Source organism: Poecilia formosa, unplaced genomic scaffold (genome assembly GCF_000485575.1).
Source record: "Poecilia formosa unplaced genomic scaffold, Poecilia_formosa-5.1.2 Scaffold52, whole genome shotgun sequence".
NCBI classification, from domain to species: domain Eukaryota; kingdom Metazoa; phylum Chordata; class Actinopteri; order Cyprinodontiformes; family Poeciliidae; genus Poecilia; species Poecilia formosa.
The window spans coordinates 1,406,720-1,430,160 of record NW_006799991.1 but is presented as its reverse complement, the minus strand read 5'-3'; the positions used below and the strand labels follow the sequence as shown (position 1 = coordinate 1,430,160).

Sequence of the window (23,441 nt, the reverse complement as noted above, 5' to 3'; positions counted from 1 at the left end):
TTTATTATTTCTGGACAGGGAAGATTAAATAAAGGAGGAATACAGTTGTGTCAAAAGCAGGCGTAGAAGTTGCAGAGTGCGTCACTTCTTGCGCCGCCTCTTCTGAATTAGCGGCACGTTTTTCCCAGTGCTGAGGAAGTGGTCCGCACCAGAAGACGTCCAGGATGACGGGCTGCAACACAGACGGATCCAGCTGCGATGTCAGCGCCGCGGGAGCTGACTGGATCTGGATGTAGGAGGGAAATCGGGCTCTATTGGCTGAGGATTTAAAGTTTTTGTTTTTTGTTTTCTCTGATCGCCGGCTGTCCTGAAAGCGGCCGTCGGTGTTTTCAGAGAGCTGCAGGTACTGAAATATTTATACGGAGCGAGCTGTCGGCGTTCCCATGCTCAGTCTTTGTCCGACACCTACAGCTGCATCATTACGGGATTACCTCTTGAGTGTGTCACTCCTGTTTTCCACAGGATTTCTGAACAAAGTTATCAAAATCCCTATCCAAGGTGGGTTCAGTTCTTCAATCCTCTCATTAGTTCCCAATTAAGGCTTGGAAAAGTTGATGTGTTTGTGACCAGGGACGTCAAGACCTACTGGGGCAAAGCAACTCAAATTGATGTGTAAACAGTGTCTCCTGAAATATTTCTTCTTTTTTTTTATGTAAACATAAAATGCATGAATTTACCACACTACCTCATCTAAATTGGACTGCAAGTCCATACTTTGAGTAGGCCACTCCAAACTCCTCTTCTCCACTCTGAGCCATTTAAAAGGTGGAATTTCAGCATGTTTGACCTCAGGAAAATGACATGTCCTTGATTCTTCTGGAGTATTTTGTGATCTCCTGGATGAGTCATGGGGGGTAATTTTTTGCTGGATCCAAAGTTGAATAGCTTCTCATAAACTTCAGTAAGTTTAGAAACAAATAATGCTCTTTGCACTCTGCTTTTAAAACAGTGTCATTTAACAGAAGGGATTATTCAAGTTGTGGTCAGTGGAGTAAATTAATAGTCTTTGCTACAAGCCATAAAAGGATCTGGTGAAAAGGTGTCACTCTATTTTAAATTATTTTGTGTCTGACAACCAAATCTGACTTATCTATTGATAAACACTTTCATGTAGTTACCAGAAGGTTTTGGTTCATGAGTAAAAATAGTTTAAATATCAGCTTTTTATTGACTGCCAAAGTCACAAGGTGTTGGTGACGATGTAACGGTTCATGCTGTGGTTTTGAGTTTGAGGGGGCATTCAACAAAACTATACACACACAGTGTATATATAATAGTCTAATGACTCTATAATCACTTTTCAGGATGTTTTTTCACAGTTTCCTGTGTAACATGAAATAGATTTGAAGTTTTGTCAACATGTTTCTTAAAAACATGAGCAGAAACTGAGAGAAATTCACTCAATCTTTGCCAAATCAACAAACTCATTTTTCAATGAATTGCACGTAATTTAGTCTTAGTGGAATTATAATGGCTCCAATTCAGTTTATTCATCTAAATTTGCAGTATATTGAACTGTTTTTATGAGAGTTGTGAGGTTCTGTTTATCACATCAGATGGTCGGACAGATTGAAAGGATGTGAGAGTTACTCAACATGTTTTACGTTGACGGTCTTTTACAAAAAGTTTCTATTCATTTACTTCCACTAAACTGTAAAATAAGTTTGGGTCCACGTTTATTTTTGATACTGAAATTACATAAATGTAAAAATATGTTTGCATGCAGTTGGAGATTAATTTTCCTATAGGTGGAACCTGTGAAGTGCACCAGTCCCTCGTGCTGTAAAAAAAAAAAATCACGTGATACAACTTCATCAGGATTGGGTTTTCATTGCAAGCTTCCTCCTTGTTTCCCAAATGTAACCATTGTTCATTAAGTCCAAACATTTCCATTTTACAATAATCAGACCACAGGACATGTCTTTAAAAAGTTAAAGTATTTGTCTCTGCATGCATTTTGTCCAAATTTGTAGACTGGTGTGATGTTGCTTTTCTCATTTTAAGTGTACAGAAAACTAAGGACGTGTATTGATTTTAGACAGAAACCCCATAACACAAATAAAACGACAATAATTAAAGACCAGACAGAAAATAACAAACATCTTGAACTATTTCTGATAGTAAGTTAAACTTTACCTGTCAGAGGACTTGCAAAATAAAGGGCCAGCAGTGACTGTTTCGTCTAAGAAAACTTTCAAAGTTTCAGATTTGATAAGTCAATGATTGTCTTATTTTATCTGTGCTGACCTTTTCCCTTCTCTATTGGTTTCTCAACATCAAGTCAAAAAATACACTTAGCAGATTAAACTATACAAGCAACAAGATCTTACGAGTTGAACAACATGATGATGATGAGCATTGCTGCCACTCTTCCTGTCCCGTATGGAGTTATATTTGATGCTGTTTCGGCACACTGTATTGTCCCTCTCTTTTACTTCACCTGCATGCCTCTTAGTTTTATGTTTCTTTTATGCTCTTTGATACACGAATAAACTGAACTGAGCTGTTTGAACAGATGAGCGTGTCACTTCCAGGCATCTGGACTTGGATGTCAGACATGTGGGGAACCACACTTGTGGTATATCAGCTGATTTAAAAAAAAAAAAAAAAAAAAAACAACATATAGAAATTTCCATGATGTCAAACAAGGAAGCAGTGTGTTTGAGAGGTGGCCTTACAAACATCCACAGTTAGTCATCAAAGTAACTTCAACCTAGCAGAAGCTCAGAAAGCACTGGCATCGTCTTTTGGGGATTTGTTATGTTATGCTCTGCTCAGTAGGCTGTGTGTAAGAAGCCTGAGCGAAGATGCGGCTGATACTGCTATTATTATCTCTCTCCTCTCCCCCGGCAGATGAACTGGGCTCCTGGTACTCAGTGTGTAGCCAAGTGTGACAACCGGAAGGCCAAACCTGGAGAGCTGCTCTACCACAAAGGAGACATCCTCACTATAGTTGACACAAGCACGGTACTACCTCACCAAACGTCTTTGTTTAAAAGTTTAAAAGTTCACAGAGTCCGTAAAACCAATGAGACGTCCGTTTGAAATGACTAACACATTTTATTTTTTTTTTAATTTAATGAGAAAACTTTGCTTGTTGTTTTAGAGGAAAGGTTTCTACGCTGCCAGACACAACACCACCGAAGAGGAGGGGCTCATAAACTCAAGCAATGTGCGTGAGAGAGAGGCGCTACGAGTCGACCCCGGCCTCAGCCTCATGCCGTAAGTCTCATCATCATCCTCCGACTCTCATGAAATCATTTTACCGATCATTCAGTCGAGTCTCAAGTCAGACCCTTGTGCTCTGCGACTGCAGCAGCTTCTGTCTTTGAAGCTTATCTGGCGACCACAGTGTGTGGGCTGATCCTTGAGATGCAAGCAAACACCAACTACGAGTTTAAGTTCTCAAACTTCCTGTTTTTTGGAGACATAAATAAATGTTGGTGGTCTGAAATAATAGTTCAATTTATTTTTAAAATGTTGTTCTTTATGAGTGAGTGGGTCATCAGTATTGTATCTGGCAAGATAGACCACAGACCAGCTCAGTTTTTTTTCTTTTACAGTAGTCCAGTTCTTTTTTGTTTTTTTTTAACTGGGAAATTGACCTTTGTTTCAGTAAAGTGAATACGCAGATAGACGCAATTTAAAACAAAACTGGTAAAATCCTCTTAATGTGTTCTCTTTCTGTTTCTTGTTGGAGTTACTTGAGCAGAGTCGCAAACACGACTCTGCCAGTTTGTGGGCACAGAGTTTCATCTACACGTACAAACAGCTTCATAATAAAGTTGTTAACTTTCATTACAATAGTGCATAAAACTGCAACGTGTTTTTCAAAGAATCATCTCTTTTTTTTACAGCCACAGAATAACACCCTCAACGACTTGTAGAAATAAAGGAAATCAACTATAAAGTCTTGTTGCAATTGAGTCAGATTGACTTAATATTTAAAGTCCAACACTGGAAAAGATACACAAACCTGACGGATTGGGAACTGGATTAAATATGTCAAGTGTAATAAAACAAAATCAGTTGTTCCTATGACAAATCATTTCCTCAAGGTCATTCAGTCACTGCAGGTGCTGCTGCTGTGTGTCGGAGTGTGTTTGTATTGTGTTTGTCCTGTGCGAAAGCTGCAGCGAAGCGGTTTGTTTTGGTGGCTGGGTTTTTGAATTACCTGCCTAATAGTTTAGCTAAGTTTCTTTTTTAAGAATGTGACCTTTTTGAAGTTTAGTAATTTATGAACAACTTTGCTTGTTTCTGTGGTTGTGGCTCGACCTTTATTAAGAAAAAGCTCAGCCTCCGGCTTCAACCAGTGGATCCTAAAGATTGATTGTTCCTGCGATTGTTTTCTATGAGTTACCAACAGAAAAAGGAGTGGAGATGATTGCGGATGAAGAATTTAAATTTAAGGAGACCACCAAAGATATGGCAGGCGTGCTCTTTGTGTTTGTAAACTAAAAATCCAAACACCACCTCTCTGCTTGTGCCACGTTACATCACCGAAGAAGAAACGTTGCCATCTAAAATGCTTTCAGAAACAACAACGTCCCTTTTAGATGAGTAATAATTAATTCATGCGTTGCATGCCAGTCTTGTACATCTACGAACTACGACAGAAAAACTGTCGTGAAAAAATAACTAACTACACGACTAATGCGCTCGTGTAGGATATATTTCCTGATATCAGTAATGATATCAGGAAATCATTACTGATATAAATTTGTTATAAAAGAATTAATGATTGCACTTTAAAAATCAGGTAACTTTATGTTATTAAAGGTAAAGTTTAAACAGTAATGATTTCCTGGTTAATGTCAAGTTGTCATAACAAACACATTTTGAATAATGTCAACTTTGTATTAAAAGTGTCATAATTTACCAAATGACGCTTTATGACAACAGTCATAAATATTCATGAAGGCTTATTCATGTTCATGACAGGTGTTATGTCATGTTTATGAAAGTGTCATGTCAGTCTTATTCAACCCCCTTCAAATAAAGTGTTACCGAGTACTGAAAATCAAGTTAATGCCAAGCACGTCTGTAGCAGCCGAGGTGAGAAGGCAGATGTACAGAATCGGTTTTTCTCCACTTTAATCTGCAAGTTCTCGAGAGACGAAGGCACTGGTTTGATGATAATATCATCAAACTCTTTTTTTAAACTCGTATTTACTCTGCGTGACACCACCCGCTTGCATGTAGAAATGCTGGAGCAGAAGTTGTTTTCATGTTTTTATTTCTGAGATGAAAGAATAATGTGAGTATTACTCCAACTTCCTCATCGCCGTATTTATGCAAGAGGTTTCGAGGTCTTGCTTTTTAACATTTGACATGCGTCGCATGCACAATGCACAGACCCTGCAAAGGAAGTGAAAGATCTATTTTTGCTGTTCTGCTTTATTAGGGCCGCAGAGCCAGGCTGTTTCTAATTCCCTCTGTTACGTCCCCTCGTCTCACTTTGTGTTGTGCGTCTTGTTTTTTGTTGGTTTATGAATGCAGGTTTTTTCCCCCACACATATCGACACAAATTAATTACAACTGAAACGATAAATTGAATTAACCGTGATCAATCGATTATTGAAATAACTAATTTAGTAATAAATTAAGTGCTAACTGAAGGATGCAGACTCTAAAAATTACCATTTGCTCAAAGAACAACACAGTCAGAAAAGCAATTAAGCCAGAAATGAACAAAAAATATATATACTGCTCAAAAAAATAAAGGGAACATTTCACTTTAATTTTGTGTGTGGCTCCAAATCCAGGCCTCCATTGGTTAATAAATTTGATTTCCATTGATGATTTTTGTGTGATTTTGTTGTCAGCACATTCAACTTTGTACAGAACAAAGTATTCAATGAGAATATTTCATTCATTCAGATCTAGGATGTGTTATTTGAGTGTTCCCTTTATTTTTTTAGCAGTGTATATTGCCCATAAGATAAAAGAAATAATCAACAGATTAACTGACAGTATTTTTTTAGCTGCAGATTCATCTTTGCCACAAATGAACAAGTTTTCATTGTTATTGCATTTTTGACAAAATTTTTTGTTTTCTTATTCAAAAAACAAAACAAATTGCTTATTTGCATTATTAATGCATTTCAAATAACGTGTAAAAAAAAGTACTGCAAATTGTGCCAGTTTTTTTTAATTTTATTTTTTTTATCCAATCAATTTTCAAATTGATTGCTGAAATAATCGATTACAGTCATTAGTTTCGGCCCGCATTGTCTGTCCTCAGCTGGTTTCACGGGAAGATCTCCGGACCGACTGCGGTGGGAAAGCTGCAGCCGCCCCAGGACGGCCTCTTCCTGGTGCGGGAGAGCATACGGCACCCGGGCGACTACGTCCTTTGTGTCAGCTTCTCGAAAGAGGTCTTCCATTACCGAGTGATTTACCAAGACAACAAGCTGACCATCGACAACCAGCAGTACTTCTACAACCTCATCGATATGATCGAAGTGAGTGAAACACTCCGTACGGATTAATCACTTTCAGAGATTCGATATGGGTCGGTATTAAAACCAAATATTAGAGGAATTCGAGTGAGACATGAAGTTTAGGTTAAATAAGGCGTCTGTCTTGAAACAATTCTTCAGAAATGTAATAATTTAACTTTGAGATGATTCAAGTATGACGAGTTATTAAGATGAATTCTTAGATTCAAATTTAATGTGACTCATGTCATGTTTTCACCAGTTTACAGTAATTGAATAGTTTCATTTATTTCAGTAAAAAAGTGAAGCATATCCATTCACTGATGAAATCACTGATATTCATCACTGAGTGTTGCAGATCTTTGTTAGTTCAAATTCTCAGAAAAATTTTGTAATGCGAAAGATCAGTTAGAAGGATTTTTTTTGGTACATACATTTTGTTCTAATGAGAAGTGCTTATCTTGGTTGGAAAAAAAGCGTCAGTGGAGTGCGGTCAGACTTTGGCGTAAAGTGGTTCAAAAGTCTTGCTGCAGGATCTAATTTGAGATGTGATGAAAGAAACAAAGTGTCCTCTGAAGAGCTAAAAGGGGACAAAAATGAAATTACATGAGAATATGTGAAGCTGCACCCTAGTTTACAAGTATGTAGTTGATCAATGCTTGTGAATCATCTTCTCCTCAATGCATCTGCTCCACAGTCTGCTTCAGGTTTTGGTTAAACCTGCCGTTTGCATATTCTAATCTGCCACATCTTTTCCTTCCACTCAACTTACCACTAACATGCTTGCATACAGGACCTTGTTGACACCCAGTTTCTTTAGCAATGACCGTTAGTGATCTACCTTTATGGTAGAGGTTGTCAAGTCAGCAGTCACTCCACGATTGGTGAAAGCCAAAATATAACAATTTGTGTTTTGTGTATTTTTTAACTTTTTGAAGACCTGCTTTTAGGTTTTCCACTAGCTGTAAACACAAATACTCTCTTGAAACAACTAACTCTGTGTGTCTACAACGATTATCTGATATATGAAATAAGACTAACCCAGTAGTTTTGTGAAATGCTTTTGTTTATCAGACTGAGACCTGCTGAGGCATCTAATCTAAGAGGCTGTTTTCAAACTATATCAAGGTTTTAAAGTGTTTTTCTAGATAATATTTGACCTCTAATGGATTGAAGTTTTAATTTTGGTCAGCATGCATTAAGAATGTCAACATTTTTTTTATAAAGTGTAGCTTCCTCACTATGTGTAATTTCTCATGAAGTCTGGTCATGACCTTTTGACAGTGCACAATAGAAAAAACACAAACAAACCCAAACTGCTTCTTTCAGGAAACTTTTTCAAAAACAGGTGTGTGGTTTACAAGTCGAAGTCTTTTTTTTTTAATAAAAAAAACAATAATAAAGAAAAAGAAAAAATGACACATGTATTACAAACAAACTGATACTCTGGTGGATTCAGTTAGTATCTTTAGGAAAGAAATATTTTATCCCAGTTTAACCATAAGATGTTTCACTAAATCTCTGTTTTCTGCATTAAAATGTCTGCACCCAAAGCCAGACATTGATGGAAATAACCGTCCATTTAACTGATCTGACATGTCGATATGCGAAGCATGAATTTGTGACTTGAAATATACTAACTTACCAATTATTGGGTCATAGCATAAAGCCTCATTCTGTTTTACCCTTTTATGGTTTATCAGGCGAAATCTTATGTCTGTGGCTGTGTGGAGAGTCACACTGCAGCATCCTTATCAGTGGGCCGCAAGCGTCTTTACGCCTGAGTCACTCTGTAACTCACTCCTGCAGAGGAAACAGAGGGAGGAAAGATACTGGACTAACCCAGTGTGTCACAACCTACTGCCGGACGATTTTTATTTTAGTAAAATTCAGGTGAATTTTGCTTTGTGGTGAATTTGGCCAAACCAGCTCCACGGAAACAGATTACAAATATTCGCTGTCTGTGACTAATTTGGCTTTCTTTGATGCAGTTTTACTCAAAGACCAAAGGCTCCCTCGTCACGACTCTGGTGACGCCCAGGAAGAAACAAGGAGCCAAGTCAGCTGAGCAGGAGCTGTCTAAAAGTAAGCTCGGAGTCAAGTTGTGTCGTTTTGTACAAAAACACAACACTATGCACTTAAAAACAAGTTGAGTCAGAGATGTTTATGCTTTTTGATATGTTTGCAGTCATTATGTTGGTTTTTTATAGCTGGGTGGCTGTTGGACATTACGAAACTCATTCTGGGAGAAAACATTGGAGAAGGAGAATTTGGTGGTGAGTTTTGTTTCTTTAAACAATGACAAAACCTGCAGGGTGGGGGTGGGGGTGGGGGAGATAGTTAGGAAATGACAACATGAAATATGTCATCTTTTAATGGTATCTATGGTTGAGAAGTGTTCCTGAAACTGCCTGACACGACACAAGCCGCACGCATTATAGTGAAGTCCTTGATAAATATGTTATTTACAGATTTGTATCTTGAAAGTTTTCTATCATCACACCTCCAAAAAGAGTCCAAAAACACGTATCTCACATATCTCCTATGCAATTGGTAGAATTGATTCTTCAAGCTTCTCGGAAAACTTTGCTCCATTATCAAAACATTCCCACCACATGATGGTACCACCTCCGTAGAAGCAAGCTTCTTCTTCTTCTCTCCCAATGTACCGACGGTCATTATGTCCAAACACTTATCATTTTAGTTTACTCAGACCACAGGACATGTCTTTGTCTCTGTGTGCATTTTGTGGAAATAGTAATCAGCCTTTTCGAGATACGAGTTCTTCTTCTCTCCTGGAATCTGGAACTGTATCCAGAGAGGAACTGGCGCCACCACGAAACTGCGGTAGATTTTCAGTTCGTGAAAATCTACCACAAACTGTGGTGGATTTTCTCTAATCCACTAAGAGGTGAAAATGCATTATAAACAAATATTTGCTTAAATATCCATGAGCAGTTTGCTCCTGAGCCACAGAGGATTGTCTCGTTGAAAAGTTGGCTGATTTTTCCATGACGTCACCCGGGGAATCAGTGTGTTTGAGGTGTTTCCTTAAGTGCAAATATATACTGCTCAAAAAAATAAAGGGAACATTTCACTTTAATTTTGTGTGTGGCTCCAAATCCAGGCCTCCATTGGTTAATAAATTTGATTTCCATTGATGATTTTTGTGTGATTTTGTTGCCAGCACATTCAACTTTGTACAGAACAAAGTATTCAATGAGAATATTTCATTCATTCAGATCTAGGATGTGTTATTTGAGTGTTCCCTTTATTTTTTTGAGCAGTGTAGTTGTAAATTAAATCAAATGTTGTGAAATAATCGTCAGCTTACGCAACCGTGATGTCATCATCTCAGCTTCCCCAAAGAGTCTGATTGAAGGAAATAATGAAAAATTCGCTTTAAGAAATATAAGCCAATATTCTGGCAATTTAGCAAATATAAATATTTTTGATAATCTAAACTTAAACATAGTCTGCAGGTTAAATGTCTGGTTTTAACTCTGCATAGTGCACACATAAGCATTTACACTTTATTTTTTAAACCCTTTGCTTTTCATCCAATACGGTTTAAAATATGTTTTTCAGTGCCACAGTTTTAACTTTATACTCTAATTTAAAAATATAATCGAGAACATTTAGAGACCAGAGGAAGTCAGATTAAAACAAAATGTCTCAGTAGATATTAACTCTGTGTAATTTCCAACCCTCAGCTGTCTATCGGGGGGAGTACATGGGCCAGATGGTGGCTGTGAAGACCATAAAATGTGACGTCACAGCTCAGGCGTTCATGCAGGAAACGGCTGTAATGACGTAAGTCCTCAAGCGTTTTGAATTACCTTGGAACGCCATCAGGCGTGATCTATCGCTTCTGTACTTTAAAAAGCACACAAAGTTCTGGAGAATTTTACAAACACTCATCATGGTCATAATTTTTTTTTTATATATATATATTTCCCGGTTTTTAATGAGTTAGCTGAATTGTTTTACCACTGGCAGAAAACAAACACCAAAACTTTGGGTGCAACTTTCAATTTGTGGTAGATTTTCTCTAATCCACTCATTATAGACAAATATTTGCTAAAACATCCATGAGCAATTTGCTCCTAAACCACATGCTTTGTCCACAAACCTTTGGCAAACATATAAATATATATAAAAATCAGCCTGTTTTATCCTTTCACGTCCAGTTTTGAAACACATTTCGGCTCATTTGTGTCCAAGTTGTTACTTTGAATTGAACAATTTATAACTTGAATTGAAGAACTTATAACTAACCCTCCTCTGTTTCATCATATTCGCATTGTGGAGTGCACCAGTGCAAATGGCAGCAACACCTCAGCATGACGGTGCCACCGCCGGTGCTGCATGGACGTTACAGTGTTCCTAATTGATAGTCTCAGTTTGGCTCCTACAAAAACCGAAAGGAGTTGCAGATTTGAAGGTGCTGACCTTGGATCTGTGTTTTGGTCTCATTTGGTGGTGATGTTCAGCTTCCTTCATCGCAAACAGAATATTTCAGTTTATGATTAGCTTGAGCTCTGGTTGTTTTTGGTTTGTTCTTTAACATCCTTACCGATTTCCTTTCTGCTGAGGGAGATGATTTGATTCAGATGGACAAAACCTTGACACACACTGCTGTTCCAGCTGAAAAACTGTTTGCCAAAAATTACTGTTGTTTTTTTTTTTATATATATAACCTTTGTGGATGAGAGAAAATCTAAAATAGAGTCAAGGTTTCGCAGCCACTACTTGTTTTGAAAAAAAATCATAGAAGTCGTTTGCGGCATTATCCTTAGAAAAGTTTATACTAACATGAGATTAATACAGATGATAGATGTGTGTAAACGTCTGACTTTAATTGTGCATCCGTGCAGTTTGGTTGAGGATTGAAGTTGGTTTCACTTCTCTGTGCGTTTCCTCGTTTCAGGAAGCTGCAGCATAAGAACCTGGTGCGACTGCTGGGAGTCATCCTTCACAAGGGGCTCCACATCGTCACTGAGCTCATGACCAAGGTACGCTTAACAAACACAGTTTAACCCCAAAAATTATCCAATCCCCCAGAGGATTAAGATTATTCCTTTTTTTTTCTTTTTTTCTTTTTTTTTTTTAACGACTGGTGCCTTTGTGTGAGATTTAAACCTAATTGTGCCAGAGGTATGAATGAGTATTAATTATAATAAATCATGAAATAAAGTATTATTCTGGTAAATATTAAATGTAATTTTATCATGACTGCATCACCACATATAAAAGCTGGTTAAAACGATACAGAAGCCACATGTTCTGCTGATTTATTTGTATTATGTAAGTAAACTTGTAAAAAAAAAAAAAAGAAGAATAACCAAAGAAACAATTATTTATTAACAAACCTATTCTTGACTAATAATAAAATTGTTATTATTTTTGTACGTTTTGTATTTGCTGAAGTAGCTTTCCCTTCTATGATAAAGGTATTTATCACAGATCATTAAAAAAAAGTTGCATGTTTTTTTTCCTGCCAGTGGAGGGCGCTAAAGAGCAGGCCCAATTCAAACCCGTCCGTTTGTGTTATTTTCTCTTTATTTATCGACATGTTATGCGACCTTTATGCGACATGTTACGCATAAAGGTTTGTGTTTACCTTTAAACTGTAGGTTTATGGTGTGTTTGCAGGGAAACCTTGTGAATTTTCTCAGGACCAGAGGACGATCAGTCGTCGGCCCCGCTCAGCTGCTGCGCTTTTCCCTGTGAGTCTCATCAAACTGATCTCGTTACGTCACTTTTGTTTTTGGGGAGACTTTTTAAGCAGATGCTGATTTCCTCCATGCCGTGCTTTTCTTTGCACGTCCTGTGGTCAGGGATGTGTGTGAAGGGATGGAGTACCTGGAGTCGAAGAAACTTGTCCACAGAGATCTGGCAGCGCGAAACGTCCTGATCTCTGACGACAGCGTGGCGAAGGTCAGCGACTTCGGCCTCGCTAAGATGGACTCCAAAGAGACGGACAAAGCCAAGCTGCCTGTCAAATGGACGGCTCCTGAAGCTCTGAAGAAAGAGGTACACTGACTCTGTTATCAAAAAAAGAACAATCTCCTCGTTTTACTGCTCAGCTCGCTTTATCTTGCACCACATAAAGAGAGGGCGGTAATTTGAAACATTCTCTGTGTGTTGTTCTCTGATCAATATATTGCCATTAATCAATAACTGCAGACCTGACTCTCACACGTGTTAGTCTTAAAATATCACAACTAGAAAACGGGGAATTCCAGCAGAGAGGGGCAGATCAGAAATAACCTCCACGCACTTTTACTGGGTTCTAAGTCATAATTAGGAGGAACCACATTTTATGTGAAATTTACTCCTTTTTTTTTTCTTCATTTATATTTTGATTTACCGAAATCATAATTTAATTTCCTTTCAAATCTGTCTTCAATTTTTACCCGTTGTTTCTGCAGAAGTTCTCCACAAAGTCAGATGTTTGGAGTTACGGCGTTCTCCTGTGGGAGATCTTCGCCTACGGCCGCCAGCCCTACCCTAAGATGGTGCGTAGCGCCTCTCCGCAGCGATGTCCGTGAATGTTTGTGATTTCGCAGAGAGTCCTTCAGTTCAGCACACTACCGCAGAGCCCATGAGCTGCTGGCACTCAGTTGATTTCATGCCAATGAATGTTGGTTACTTCGAGAGCTATGTAACCGCGTTCATAGCTCTCGATTTGACGTTTGCAAATCAAAATGTCAAAAAAACAAACAAACAAAAAACAAAACAAAAATCCAAAAATGTAACTTAAAAAAAACTCAATGCAGTTGAATACTCTGTACAGAAGTCATTTATCGATTTCAGCAAATACTCATTGGTTTAGATGAATTACATGAAAATAGAAAATAGTTCAGACAGCAGAACAAGCATCTTGATGTCTTTCTGAATATTTCAAGTGAAGAATCTGTAGATCTGAATTACAAAATCTTAAGTTTTTTTAGGACTATTTTTAGTCCATTTTTTTTCTTTCTTAATCGCCTAATCATAAATTACAGTTGTTTTAAACTTAATAAACAATTTAAGAAAGTTGTCACTAGCATTCATAAACTCCGTCTCATTTATGGCAGCAAGGATTGTCTCAGCTTTATTCTGCACAAGCTAAATTCCTGTTGATTTGTTTCTGTGCTTTAGTCTCTGAAGGAGGTGAAGGAGAAAGTGGAAGCAGGTTATCGCATGGAGGCTCCAGAGGACTGTCCTCCTGGCGCTTACGCCATAATGAAGCTCTGCTGGGAGCAGGAGCCACGGAAAAGACCCGGCTTCTCCAAACTGAGAGAAAAACTTGAACAAGAACTGAGTAAAACAAGCCCAAGCTCTGCAGCCGGGAGTCAAGAAGCAGCCAAGACTGGACTGAGGAGCTGAGTTCAAGTCCGTACCCAGCAGCTGAGAAGAACCAGCGCTCGTTTGATGAAGACACTTGGGATAAAGACCCTAAAACTAACTTAATTTATGGATTGGTAAAACGCTGAAGTGATGATGATGAGGAGGAGGACTGAACCTACATGGTTCTGATGGATTCATGGTTGTATACAGGAAATATTTATTGGCGTCACCGGTGTGTGGGGTCGTCACCGTTTGGTCCAAACTGAGTCGTCTCAAAAGCTTCAATAGAGATTCTCACTAAAAGAAGTTAAAAGCTTCTCGCTCAGTAATGAAAAGAGGTTTTTCTTTATTTATAAAGCAGATTATCAACAAAGGAAGTTGTATGCTGCTTTATATTCTTTATTTATTTGCACTGATGCAATATACAGTTTCTTTGAGAGATGCATGGGACCAGATTATGGCAAAAAAAACAAAAAAAAAAACATAAAAACTAATTTCCACCTGCAGTCAATGGAGAGCTTGATGTAATCAAGTATGATTTAACAGATTATGAATTAGTGAAAAGCCAGTTTAGTAATGACATACATGTCTGATCATTTACTATTCACATCTCACTAAAACCAAACAAGCTACAAGCCAAAAGACAGTTCATAAAATAATTTCATTACCTTCATCGATTAGCACAAATCTTCTTATGTAACAGCCATATTTTTTTGCCAAAGTTGCAAATATTTTATTATAACTTTTTATTAAAGTGCAGCAACACAAAAATGTAACACAAGACAACACAAAGCAAATGGTCCAAACACTTCACAATAATTGCAACACCAAGCAACTTTAGTCCTTATAACTCACTAATAATCTTTAGTGCCTTATTTTCAGTCCAAGCTGAACTTATTCTTTGTTCAGTTGCTGATTAAGATGCTGCAGGGTTTTAATTCACAGTGAATTGGGCCACATCTCACTCTGTCTGAGAAGATCAGGTCCGGTAGCTGGAATGATGTGTATGAATTACTCTGTGTGTTTGTAATTTAAAATAAAAGGAAATCTCCAGCTCTGAAACCCGGTATTTCCTGTAGAGGCGGTCTTTTAGAGCCACAGCTACACACCGTATCTTCTTCGAGGAGAACAGCAGTCAGTCCAAGGCTCTTCAAACCTCGTCTTGAACGTCTTTGTGCAGCTCAGATTCCTCTTGACAAAACAACGTAGATCCACATAAACTGTAACGACAAAAATGATCACACAACGCCTCGGTGTCAGCGGTCCTGTTTTATCCGAAGCATTATGTTTTTGCTACTGTTTAGTGATCACATGTAAATAGTTTGTGTATAAATGCAACCAAATCATGTTGATGTCTCGATTTATTTACACTGCTATGATTTTATTGCCATAAATTAAAGAATGTAATATGTTAGGTTCAAACGTTAACAAATCTGAATCTGTTTTTTTTGTGCCTGAACTGAAATGACTGCAGCACTGGAGGGAATAAAAGGCTAGATAAATAAAGAAAGAAAGCAGAAAGGGTCAGTGTTTATAAGCAAACCTTCAAAATCCATGTCTTTATATTTTTTGGTTTTATACTTGGATTCTTTTTTGTTTTTTGTGTCATTTAGATCACCTCTCTGTTCATTTCAGTGTTTCCCTTCAGCTCCTCTATTCTCTCCCAACTTCAGTGTTTTCTGCTAACCAGTCCAAATTCCCAGGACTTTAAAAGCCAGTCTCCAATTACCCCAAAATATGATCAAAGGAACTACAACAGGCTCTCGATCATGTCAATTTCAAAGTCCTTGTCTGTACAGTTGATGCAGGACTGAGCTGCAGCAGCCAATACAGTCATTTTTCACTGTGAGCTTCATTATAAGGATGGAAAACCACTCAGATTTCAGGTAAGATAGACTGAAACCAATAAAGCAACACCCTCAATCAAGAACACATATTTGCAGGACAAGCACAAGAGAACAGGCTGCAGTTTTTGAAAATGCCGCCATTTAAACTTGGCCTCCTGACTTGCTGGCTTTTTATGCTGACATAAAATCACAGACAGTAGACCAACATCTGGAGACTGAGTTTAGTTAGTTACATGGAGGGACATTAAGTTATGTGTATTTATTTTAAATTGAATGACTGATTTTCGTCCACCAGAGTCATCAGATACACGGGGCACTTTGATTCAATTCGTTCAAATGTAATTTTTTTCATGAGACCACATCAAAAGGAAATGAACATTTATTCCTGCTTTCTGTCCCCTCTTTGAATATTGAGATTAGAAGAGCGATTTGTGTTATCCACTGTCCTCCAGGGACGTCTTTGGCTTTTGTAGATACTCAATGTTTTTCTGCTTCACTAATCTTGGCGGGGAACATTTTTAATGATCCGCACGTTTGGTGTATTGCAGGCCACATATGTCTTGTTGTTTCCTTTTTTTCCCCCATTATTTAAGAAAAACATAGAGCAAGATGTTAATTTTCCCAGTAATGCTAAAATATTTCCACTTTAAATCTCACCACAGAATAAAGCCTTCTTTGTGGGATTGTTGTCATGTCACAAGACCAAATTAAAGATGTCATTTGACATAAGTCTGGGTAAGCCTGGTGTTTATCAGTATCCCAGAGGACGGAGCACAAATTGCAGCTTGATCCTCTAACTCTTGTTATCATATGGGGAGAGCGGGGGTCCTCCACGATTTGTTCAATCTGCTCTGTGTTTTCTCTAAAGCCTCTAATGGGATGAGCAGCAATTTTCTGCTCAGGGATTTATAAGAAATCAAACAAATAATAATAAAGATGAAAAAAAAAAGATGGTGCAAGCTTCTGGTGTTGAAATATCGCCGGACGTTTCTTCGCTCCGGGGCTGTGTCCTGGTGTAGATGGATAACGGGACACAAAGCCTTCACCCATATGTCGAGGAGTGTGCTGAGATGCTTTTCTCGGAGGCTCTAAGTCCTTAAGTTGCGCTTTCTACAAAGACTTAGAAAACAGCTAATCTGCTGAAGCAGCAGCAGCAGCAGCAGGCCTGAGCAGACAATGACCGATCTCTTGTTGCTTTCACCTGATCCTGGAGAGTGGATGGAAGACCCTGATAAACAAGCTGCCACTTCGTCATTTCTGGCTTTGTCTGCAAAACGTGCAGGATTTTAGTTTTTTCCTTAACTTCCGTCTGTGCGTCGCGTCTCCAAGCTGGTCTAAAACAAAACACACGCAAGTTGAAATCTAAACTGAGTTAAACTCAATTAGTGATGCAGAGTCAAAACAGCAAACATGCAAACTCTGTTTCCGAAGCAAAATGTCTCAAATTATCTCACGTTACTCTGTGTATAAAGTCCAAGTGGAGCTCTGCTGTTGCTGCACCTGGCAGCATGTGCAGCAGTGTGTAAATGAATGGTTTGGCCTAACCTATAGGGTTTATCTTGGTATGGTTTAAGTAGATTTTGGTGGGTTCAGATCGGGTCAGAAACTGGATGTCTGAGCCAATTTAAGCATCAGAACCAAGATGCTCTTCCTAGAAGGCGGCATCTTCCAGGTATCAACTCCTCGCTGGACGGCGATGTTTTTCTTTCCAGAAGGATTTAGCCCGTTAAAAGCAAAAATCCCAACAGTGCGCAACCAGATGTTTTTGTGTGCTTGAGTGTTGCATGGATTAGAAAATATTGGTTATAATACCCATCCATTTCTTAATGGGCTTGCAAACCTAAAGCCCCACTGGGAGTATCTTAAAAGCAATTTACATTTCTGTTTGTTTCATTCACATTTGTAGATACTAAAGCAAAAATAAATACATAAATAAATAAATAAATAAATAAAAAAAATAAACGTGATGACTGTTAATTCTCAGTGAATGAATTTAAACAAAAATCAAAACACACACAGCAGTTGTCAGAAGTTTACATGCACTTTTCACTTTAATAGTTTATCTTTTCACTTCTTTTATTGGTTTGTTGGTTATAGGGGTGGGAAAACATCACTGTTTCTTTTTTTAATCTAAGTGTATAAATGTGAATTTATTATGAAATTTACTGCTTATTAAAAAGATAAGACCTTTTTTTTCCTTCCTGTCTGACATTAGATCAGATTTCACATTTCCTGTTTTAGCTTTGTTAGCATCACCGTAGGCCTGTGATGGTATCATAGTTGCTTCCCCACAAAAGGTTCGGGGCTCAAAGTTTGCATAGACTTACACCACTATCATAATGATGTGGTGGATCTATAATGTAACCACATGAGCAAAGAGCTTCGTGTAGCACATAATGCAAATCTGCAGCATGTAAGTAGGTCAAATCCAGCAGAGTTCAAACTTTACACTATGACTTTGGAAGGATGTCGAAGAACAGATCCATAGCAGAATATCTCCACTTGAAATAATACAAATAGGCTGTTTTTTTGGGGTTTTTTTTGTTTTTTTTTAGTTCTCTGGTACAAAGTTGCGGTGTGTGTTTTAAATATTTTCAAGAAGGAAACACAAAAAGCTCAAAATTGCGGTCTTTAAACACGGTGTTGTGTTTTTGTCCATTTGCTCTCATTGACATCTCATTCAGTTGGTTTAAACCAGGACAACTTCAGTGAATGCTGTCAGGCGTTTTGGAGCAATCTGGAAACCTTTGCACCATTTTAAAAGCCTTGAAGTAATGGATGATTAAAGGGTACTTTAAAAAGACGAACAGCAAAATAAATCAAACGTTACTGTTTTATTTATTTATTTAGTCGAACAAGAAGTACAATAATCTGAGTCAAAAATGACAGATTTGTTCTGAAAGAAATGAACTTCTAGTGACAGAAAAGGGAGCCGGCCCTTTTCTGCGTGACAGCGCTTATATCAGTTTACACAATAAATGAGACTACACATGCTCCCGCAGTTTAGTGTGAAGGTTTACCTGCTGATAGGTAGGTGTAATTCAATTATTGGAATTAGCTTAAGAGCTGCTGTCTGTTTCTCGGGTCCTATCTGACAGTGGAGGCGCTTGTTTGACAAAGGTGCTGATTGTCTTAATTATCAAAATAATGGCGGCTGTAGTGGACGTGCTTCGATTCCAGGACAGTTTAAACGCTCCGTGGTTACAGATAATTGAGTAGTTCTACATTGAGAGAAGCGAGTTTAAATCGCAAACAAAAATTTTTACGGAAGGATTTTTTACATCACTTCATTTTCTCTGAGAATGCAAATACATTCCAGTGAAATTCAACGTGTTTTATAAAGAAACACATTAAAAAGATTTGGAAACATCCAAAGGACGACATCAAACTTTTGGCTTTGACTAAAGAAGCAGTAAATTGTGAATTTGACGCCACAAATAAACTGGTCAACCTTTAGTCTTAAATTAAATTTGGCAATAATCTTGTAGTTTTAATTATGATTAGAAGAAGCCAACTGTTTTTGAAGATGTCAGCGTTTCAGTGAGCTGGTTCTAAAGAAGACACAAGAAAAGAAGAAGAAGAAGAAGAAGAAGAAGAAGAAGAAGAAGAATAAGAAGAAGAAGAAGAAGGAGAAGAAGAAGACATGCGAGAGGTGTTGTAATCCAGTAATCATATTTAAATAATAAATGTGACCAGAGAATGAAGCCAAGAGGCTAAATGAGCTAAATAAACCAGTTTTCTCTGGTCATAATCTTTTCACTTTTTATAATCTAAAGTACATATAAAATTTCTCAAAATTTGTGTGAGACAATCATGCTTTTCATTAAGTGAATCGGACATGTCTAGAAGGAGAGCTGCACATATCAAACATAAATACTCTGAAAATTTTTCAAATAAATGACCTAAAATCTTCAAATAATACTTTGACACACTCCCTCTCTCTCTCTCCACAGACGGACAAAACTGCAGGTTAATTTCTTTAGAAAAGTTATCAGATTATTTTAACTGAACTGAACTTTAAAGTGAGATAACGGAAGAATAATACTGAGAACATTTTCCGGAGGGAAAAAAAAAGATTTCTTTAAAGTAATATTTTACTTTTACCATTTTCTCCGGACTGGAAGTAAGATCAGTTTTTTTGAGTGGCTCAGCCAGAGACCCCACTTAAATCTACTGGAGGAAACTGAAGATTACTTCCATAGAATGATGATGATGAGACCTTCCAACTGCAAAACCTTTGAGTTCATCACCTAAAATGATCAAAATACAAACGGAAAGGAAAGACTAATCGTCTCTGGACCTTAAATCTACAAAATAAAGTAAATAAAATGAAATAATTTTCAATCTAAAAATGCCAGAGGCATGAATTAATTAGGACTTAACCATATTTAAAAATAAAATAAAAAGATTTTTATGACTGTGACGGGGTTGAAAAGTCTAACTTAAAAGCAATCAAGAGATTATTCTGAATAAAAACAAGTATTTCTTGATAAACTGAACTTTATATAAATATATTTGCTTGCAACATGGACATTTTTGAGTCATTCTCATTCTGTTCTCATGCTCTCCCTTTGGGGAAGGAGAATCTCAGGAATGAAAATCAAACTGTGAAGCAGTTTGATCAGAAATGAGGCTAAACGGAGCAAAGCCTTCTGAGAGATCCTTGCATCTTTCTGAGAGGCTCCAGCTGGCAGCATTTCAGACACAACAGACGATGCAGCTGATGAGAGGATATAGGAAAAAATGGGAAAAGTTGCTTCTTAATGTTTAGATATAAAAACATTGATACTAATATCAGTTTATTTGATAGATATGCAGGAACGAGTTTAAACGATGCTGACTTAAGCATAATGTCACCAGGCATCCTAAACAGTTTGTGGAAAACTGAATCTGAGAAGAGCCAATCAAAACAGAGCTACGTGTGCGTATGTGTGCGCGCGCGCGCGTGTGTGTGTGTGTGTGTGTGTGTGTGCGTGTGTGTGTGTGTGTGCGTGTGTGTGTGTGTGTAAGTCAATGACAGACATCTTACGGTCACATGAACTTGCCCTCCCTACCTCTGCTCCCTCCCCACTAAGCTGACACTGTGCATTTACACGTTAGCTGCTTTTACCTCTAATAGGATCAGCAGGACTTAACTTTGTCATCTGATAAAACTAAGCAGCTTGACAACTACACTGCTCCTTCTTAACCAATTTATGCTCAATTAAGATAACTGGGAAACCTTGGAAGGACGAAAATGTTTTCAAGAAAAATATGAGCGATGAGCATCATGGTGCTGCACAGGCTTGTTGAAAAAGGAGAGGAATTTTTCAATAAATGAGAGATTTAAATGGGAAGCATCTTTAAATACGTTTATTCGTATATTCACTTTTCAAATTTCAAAGAGAAATTTCAGGCATATAATAAGCAGTGTAATGTCACAGTTTCTATCCTTGCTCTTTTGTTGCAACAACATCCCCTCACAATATATATAAAAAACACATTTTGAATTAACCTTAAGCTATAAATCGACAGCATTAGTGTCCAAATATGATGTATTTCAATAATTCAGCGGCTTCAACAATGGCTAAACATTTGATTTTGGAGCTTGTTTGCAGTAGTTTCCTTGTACCTGTTCTTGTTTTTCTTTGCGTGAGCTTCTCATGAACGCACAGGTCTCCTCTTTATCAAAATCTGCAGGCTAAAATTAACCACAAAGCTCCACCACTGTTTGGGTGAGAGATTTTAGGTGTGTTATCCGTGCCGGGTTGGGGGGGGGGGGGGGGGGGGGGGGTGAAATTTAGAGTTGACCTGCCAAAGCATCCTGCAGAGAGGACTAAGGAGGTCTGAAACTCTCCCTTCTTTCCAGCTCCACGGGTGTTTTTATTCCTCACAGTAGCTTCACAGTAAGCAAATTCACCAAACTTTGCGCAGTGTGTGATTTTTTTTATATATATTTCTCATCAGCCTGACAAACATTTGAAAAGGTCAGAGGTGTGGATCCAGAGTGACACTATGGTAACGCTCAACTGGGAGCTATTTTTGTTCCAATAGTTCCCACCTATTCAGAGTTATATGACAGCGATTATATGTTCGGATCAGCTGGTCTGTATGCATGGTGGAAACTGTGGATATGTGTAAGAAATACATAGATATAGACACAAACAAAAAGTTTTTTTGGTGCTTCTCTTCACAGTTTCATGGCTTTACAGATTTGTCTTGTATTATGTGCTCAAATTGTCGGGGGCTGGACTTTGGGACATTTTGTTTAAAATGTTACAGCTGGTATTTTTCTTAAACAAAAACAAAATTGAAATGCCAGGTTTAGTTGCTTTGTAGTGTCATAGCTAAGTTGCACAGTGGACCGGAAACTTTACAGAAAACTCTTTCAGCTTCTGCATGCACCTTGTGTTTGCATGTATTGCACCTGCTCGTGTGCAGAAATGTGCTGTGTGAGCGTCTGGACATGTTTGCATGTAAGTGAGCACAGAAGTGAAGGATTATTTGTCTCCAGTTCATTTCTAGGACAGGAAGTTGCTCCTCAGCTTTGGCCGTAATTTACTGGCATGGAGATGAAGATAGGCTGAAAATGAGAGTATGAATTTATGAGGAGACAAACTGATCTGGAGGCAAAACCAGACATACGACATATTTATTTTGAATAACTTCCCTTTTTCATGGAAAATACGTCATGTCCTGTGTATCTATTTTTACATCAACCTGTGTTTCTCATATGCTGCTGACACAAAATGAACTGCTCCTTCAGATTACGGCTAAAGTGAGATCAACTTTAAAGTATATAAGCAATTATATGTTAGTTTGAAAAGAAACTATAAGTACTGATTCAAATTTAATTTTAAACAGATGATTTATTTTACCCTCTTGGCTTTCTTTACGTTCTCCATTTTCATTTTGCCCTCAAAAACCTGCATGTTAAGCTGGTTTATGTTTGGCAAGAGGTTCATCGTGCTCTGCAATACCTAGAGTCATCGGGATCTACGTAACAACTTAGAGGCTATTTCCTAAAGAGAGATGCAACGAGGAATCGCTCGCTATCGTGAGAGATCACTCTCTTCCAGCCCATAAGCTGTTTAACCTCCTGCCATCTGGAAGTTGATACCTTTCCACTGAATCAATAACAACCTGCTTGTGCAATCAATTTGTTCCCCACGCCCTACACCTGCAGGGTCTCCATTGACCCACATATGGAAGGACGTAATTATTTTTTAGTAAATATCTTTACTAAGGTTTGTTGTTGGTATTACTCAGATGGCAGCTGAACCTCAAATCCACACTGTGATCTACAGTGGAAGAGAGAGTCCATGAAGAACGATACAAATCAGAAACCCTACAAGTACAAAAACAAAAACAAAAAAACTCTCCTCTGTCAGAACCTCCTGGTTTGCATGAATCACACCTTTGGGTTTGGGTTCCCTCTTAGGCAAAGGTTTTGCTTGTTCTTCCCATGCATGTACTGGTTCTCTCTCTGGATACTCCACCTTCCCCCCCACAGTGCAAAAACACGACTGTTTCATTGCTTAACATAAGCAGTGAAACTCTGTGGATGGACAGATGGATAACATTGTAAAGGGTGATGCAGGGGTCGCCTCTTAAAAGTTTTAGTAGTTTTAGAGGCTGTGAAAGTGTCTCATGTAATAATATTTCAAAACTAAATAAATAAAAGCACACATTGGCTATCACTTGCTTTATTTAACTAATTAAATGAATGCAACTCCTATATGTTCATCCACATTGACAAAAAAAAAATTAATTTGCACTTGGTGGAAATGTGTAAGAAGCTTTAACCCTTTTATGCGTAGCGGTCACTACAGTGGGCAGC

At 37.9% G+C, this 23,441-nt stretch overlaps 1 protein-coding gene across 2 annotated transcripts; it reads left to right on the top strand.

Annotated features, from left to right (window-relative positions):
• Nucleotides 1–67: 67 nt before the first annotated feature.
• Nucleotides 68–15,203, top strand: matk (megakaryocyte-associated tyrosine kinase). 2 transcript variants are annotated; one of them, XM_007552701.1, is made up of 13 exons: nucleotides 68–343; nucleotides 463–498; nucleotides 2,854–2,967; nucleotides 3,107–3,222; nucleotides 6,245–6,464; nucleotides 8,432–8,525; nucleotides 8,651–8,716; nucleotides 10,154–10,253; nucleotides 11,371–11,455; nucleotides 12,096–12,169; nucleotides 12,281–12,476; nucleotides 12,875–12,961; nucleotides 13,587–15,203. In XM_007552701.1, exons 3-13 carry the CDS (start codon nucleotides 2,854–2,856, stop codon nucleotides 13,812–13,814), a joined length of 1,380 nt encoding a protein of 459 aa, XP_007552763.1. In that variant the 5' UTR covers nucleotides 68–343; nucleotides 463–498; the 3' UTR covers nucleotides 13,815–15,203. The 2 variants fall into 2 exon arrangements, with proteins under 2 accessions (XP_007552763.1, XP_016527287.1); XM_016671801.1 differs by lacking the exons at nucleotides 68–343; nucleotides 463–498; nucleotides 2,854–2,967; nucleotides 3,107–3,222; nucleotides 6,245–6,464 and adding an exon at nucleotides 7,987–8,333.
• The last annotated feature ends 8,238 nt before the right edge of the window (nucleotides 15,204–23,441 follow it).